At 33.3% G+C, this 4,615-nt stretch overlaps 1 protein-coding gene and 1 long non-coding RNA gene across 2 annotated transcripts in view; one reads left to right on the top strand and one right to left on the bottom strand.

Annotated features, from left to right (window-relative positions):
- The first annotated feature begins 2,043 nt into the window (after positions 1-2,043).
- Positions 2,044-4,615, top strand: part of Lcch3 (Ligand-gated chloride channel homolog 3) — a 12,076-nt gene continuing 9,504 nt past the window's right edge. Inside the window, 1 exon segment of the mRNA XM_018518822.1 lies at positions 2,044-2,997. Coding sequence (XP_018374324.1) covers positions 2,929-2,997 — 69 coding nt within the window. The 5' untranslated portion in view covers positions 2,044-2,928.
- On the bottom strand, positions 2,942-4,182 carry LOC108768410 (uncharacterized). The gene is made up of 3 exons (XR_001940493.1): positions 4,099-4,182; positions 3,628-4,024; positions 2,942-3,020 (listed from the first exon to the last, which is right to left on the bottom strand). It is a non-coding gene; the product is annotated as an uncharacterized LOC108768410 (long non-coding RNA).

The following is a 4,615-nucleotide window of genomic DNA, read 5'->3' as shown; positions in this document are numbered from 1 at the left end:
AGAGAGAGAGAGAGAGAGAGAGAGAGAGAGGGTCTGAAGAGAATAATCGACAGTGGATCCGCGTTAGCTACCGAGGATGAAAGGCAGCAGCATCCGCGAAGCTCGTGGTGCACAGGAATACATTGCGCTTACATTTCTATTCGACGACGTAGACGCGAACGAGGACATGGACATCGACGTGAAGTGATGCTGCGCGACGATCGATGACACGCTCATGACAGCGAGTTTGAGTGATCCGCGAATTCGATCGTATAAAGCGAGAGGTGATAAGCCGGTTAAACCCTGTGAATAGTGGATTCTGTAAACGATTATAACGATCGATTGAGTTTCGGGGGATCTCACGATTGATCTTGCGGTCCGATCGATTTTAAGCTACGACGATGGACCGAAATACGTGCGAGCGATAATTCTGGTACCAACGATAATCGGTTTAATAATTCTGGTATTTCTCTGTTGGATCGATGATGAAATAATCGCGCGTGTCGTGATTCTCCTCGGATGCAGCAGGTAATTACCTGTGTAATATAAACCTAAGTAGCAAAAGAAGTATATTTATCAAATTATAGAGAATTAATCTACAGAAATATATTTATTCAATTATATATATATGAACTTGTGAATGAACTTATGTGATATGCAGGAAATTATTTACAGTTCCAATTTCACTTGGCAAATGTTGCAGCAAATCACTGTTTTCTCTGGAAAAACCGAGGAAAAAACTTATAGATATATATAAAAATTGCTACATGAATTTTTAATTAAATTAAAGAATTGATATCGATTAAGTGAAAATCTAGACAGTCTATTGAGAATAGATTCTGTTAAGTGTTTACTACAAATTTTGTTGACAGAAAGTCTACGGATTTGATACAGTATCCGACACAGGATATTCAATACTTACTCTTGCTAGAATGCTGACAAAAATATAGTAAAGTTTGTCAACAAGACGTGAGAACTAAAATCATGTAGGCTACGATATATTTGTTATATAGTTTGACATAGATCGGCAGCAGAAATAGAGTAGAATCTGCGTTCGACGGATTTTGCTCGGTTTCTGCCGCCAATTTGCTGTCATGTTATATCATCAAGCTTTCTCGGCAAAACACGATTTTAATGCGAACGTAGTTCATACCAATTTGCTTTGTTCATAACAATTTCTAATTGAATTTCCTGCCAATCTGTTGACATTTACAATTAAAATCCACCATGTATTATGTATTTCATTTCTATTGATTCGCGATTTAATACTATTTGTACAATTCTATTGTTTATTTAATTTTTATATATGGTATAATTCCAATAAAATAAATTTAATCAACTATTAATTAATAAAGTAACTACGAAAAAAATAATATTTTACGTGATATTGAAAATATTTTTAAATACTTGTATGGGTATCTATATTATTAAAGATATCACATTTACGAAATATTTCCTGTCGTCAATTTAAAACTCGAGACTTAATAAAGACAATTTCCATTCTCCGGATGGAAAAAAGTCGTTTCTTCATTATTTACGGGTAGTATAAGGTTTCGTGACTAACAAGTTATTCTTCATCTTCATTACCCCGGAAAACAACTTTATCAAAAGTACGTAATATTGTCGGATATATTTAACGCACTCTTTTTATTGTTTAACGCGAATGTCATGTCATAGATGCGAAAGTGTAACTTCGTACGTGTGTAATCTTTGAATAGGAAGTGAATAAAGCACGAGGTTGAGACACACAGGCGATATGTAGAGCGTGTTATACGCGATTTTATTTCGTTCTTATTTTAATGTATTGTATGTATAATGCTTTATCGTATTAGCCATATTTCATTATGTTTTACTCTTCAATCAGATTAATCGAGCATGATAACAGAATTACATTTAGTTTTTAATCACTTAATTTACTGTAGTCGAAAATTTCAGAAAAAGAACGTGATTTTGATTGCTTCAGATAGCTTGAAGACACAAATAGCTTCATAACTCTTTCGATTAACGATATTACACTATAAAATTAGCAATAGCATTACAACATTAACGTAAATAATTAGCAATAAAATACTAGAGTTAAAGGTGCAATAATTTTTATTACTTTTTCTGCAGAGAACGATAATACATCATGTACTCGTTATGAAAAGATACAAGTCAGTGCAGTGTAATGTTTAGAACCAATTGTCTGTTTTTGTCTTGTTGATAAAAAAAATAGGGATCTCTCTCAAATTTAATTCTTATATATATATTTTTTTTTTTTAATTGAAATGAAATTTAATTAAATTTTCTCTGAGTATCAAATACGCATCCTTAATAGCACAGTTTATTCGAGGGACATTCTGACGTCGAACATTCACAGAGAAATCCTCTATGAATGTTCTTTGGGACGTCCTTTGGAGATCTGTGCTATTAGGATAAGCCTTCTTGTAGGATAAGCCTTTCTGGTTTTCCTCTTTATTACTCGTTGGATTAGCTTTTTCTCCCAAGAAGATAAAGAACTTATTATAGACGCGAAGACTATTACCACAGGATTTCCGCGTGTGTCCCGTTTGCGTAGAACACACTGGCTACGTTCGAAAACGTCGCTCGGATGCCTCCGATGCCTCGGATTCATCATCTGTCCTTGTTTAACATCTAATGTTATGATGATGAATTCGAGGCATCGGAAGCATCCGAGCGACGTTCCCGAACGCAGCCACTGCGTGTATGGATACGCATGAAAGCTATATGCAGGGTTAAGGATAGTGACGAGCAGGCAGGAAGCGTGCAGAAAAGGTGTGTTGACGGATGTTCTTCCTTTCAACTATGATTGTAGAACGGTGGCGGTGGCGGCAGCAAGCCGGTTACGGGGATGCCGAGGGAATGCGAGGATACCGCGAGATGACGTTCTCCATCACGCTCGTCGTTCACTGACACGATCCCAACCGGATAACGAAGACGATTGGCAGGATGCTGCCGCGCGGGTTGCCGATGATCGTCCTCTTCCTCGTGCAGCTGCGTCATCGTGTTATCTGGTGAGCACCATCATTTTAATCTTCACCCTATGGAAAATCGTGGGGAATAACAAGACTTGCATTCTCATTGTGTTCTACTTGTAAAGCACACGTGACACAAGGGATACGGTTTTGATTTCGGTAGATATGATAGGGAAAGCTTTTTCATAAATGTGGCATAAATTTATGCCTTTAAATTGAAGAGTACGATGCCAAATATAAAATTTCTATATTAATAATATGTATACATATATAAACCTAATTTTTTAAATATACATTATTAAAATGATATAATTTTTTTCTCTTCCGCGAATCTTCATGTAATTAAAGCACTACAATGTATTTTAATAAACGGTGGTTTAATCAGCATGGCACAGCTGAAACCATTATAGATATTTCACTGGTTGGAAAAGTGAATCTTCAACTCGTTTGTTCAACGAATTTTAAACTATTCTTAAAATCGTTCAATACAATAATTTACAGCGTGATTGTCAAATTTAAAATGCAATTTGAATATCTTAATGATAAATTATATTAAAATATCACAATTCTCAATTAAGATTATACACATGTAGTAAAGAAAAAATATATACATAGAAAAATTAATCAAATAGATATAAAAAGAAATTAGATTCAAAGGGAAATAATTAGATACTTGAATTAAGCTTGACGTGCGACATATGTGATTGTTCGAGCAATTAGCACTCCAATTAGTCCGCTGTATACGAGGAGAAACAATAAAGCTGCATTTTCCGGGCAAAAGACGAACCTGATAATTTTTTCCGAACAACGCTGCATACAAAATCGAAGAGTAATCTTCTCCAAATACTAATTTTTCCTCAAAGTAAAAAATATTATGATCGCGAGTACAATGACCGCTATGGACCAGATCAGATCGACAGTTCCCGAATTGGTTAGTGGAAGTAAGTTCTTCAGCCGTTCTATTATTTCCATTTTACCTCTGGATTTCTTCGACGTTTATACGTATTATAATTTAGATATTTTATTTCTTGATTGTGCGTATTTCTTGCGCCATTGTATCACACGTATATCTACACATACGATATTTATTTGCAGTTTGTATAAAAATATAATGTGCTAATTTTATGTAAAATATTAGACCAACCTTGAATAAATGATTCATCTTTAGGCCAGGAATAAACGTCTTGGATTTTGTTCACCATCAAATCATGTTTAAAATAAACGAATATCGAAGATGTGAATGTTTGGAGCATACTTCAAAATGTGAAACTTTTGTTTAAAAAATTGAAATCTTGATGGAACTATAAGACAAATTTTCGGAACGCTCATTTATCGATGAATATTTTTGAAATTCTATAGTACATATATAAATATGCGCTAATATCGTTATAAACGCACATTTAGTATATAGTTCTAAATACATACCTAAATTTTGTCAATATAATAATAATATTTATTATTATTCACGATATTCATATAATCAATATATATGAATAATTATATATATTCATATTATTTATATAATAATAAATATACGTATATAATCATTATATTAATTTATAATACTTTAATTAATTGGAAAATATGTAATATTAAATTCCATTTATAAGATATTTTCGAAACTATTTCACAGTCATTTTAATATTCGTTTGATAAATTTA

The sequence above is a fragment of the Trachymyrmex cornetzi genome, unplaced genomic scaffold, assembly GCF_001594075.2.
Source record: "Trachymyrmex cornetzi isolate Tcor2-1 unplaced genomic scaffold, Tcor1.1 scaffold793, whole genome shotgun sequence".
NCBI lineage: Eukaryota > Metazoa > Arthropoda > Insecta > Hymenoptera > Formicidae > Trachymyrmex > Trachymyrmex cornetzi.
The sequence above is the reverse complement of the archived record's forward strand: the minus strand, read 5'-3'. Positions and strand labels throughout refer to the sequence as shown.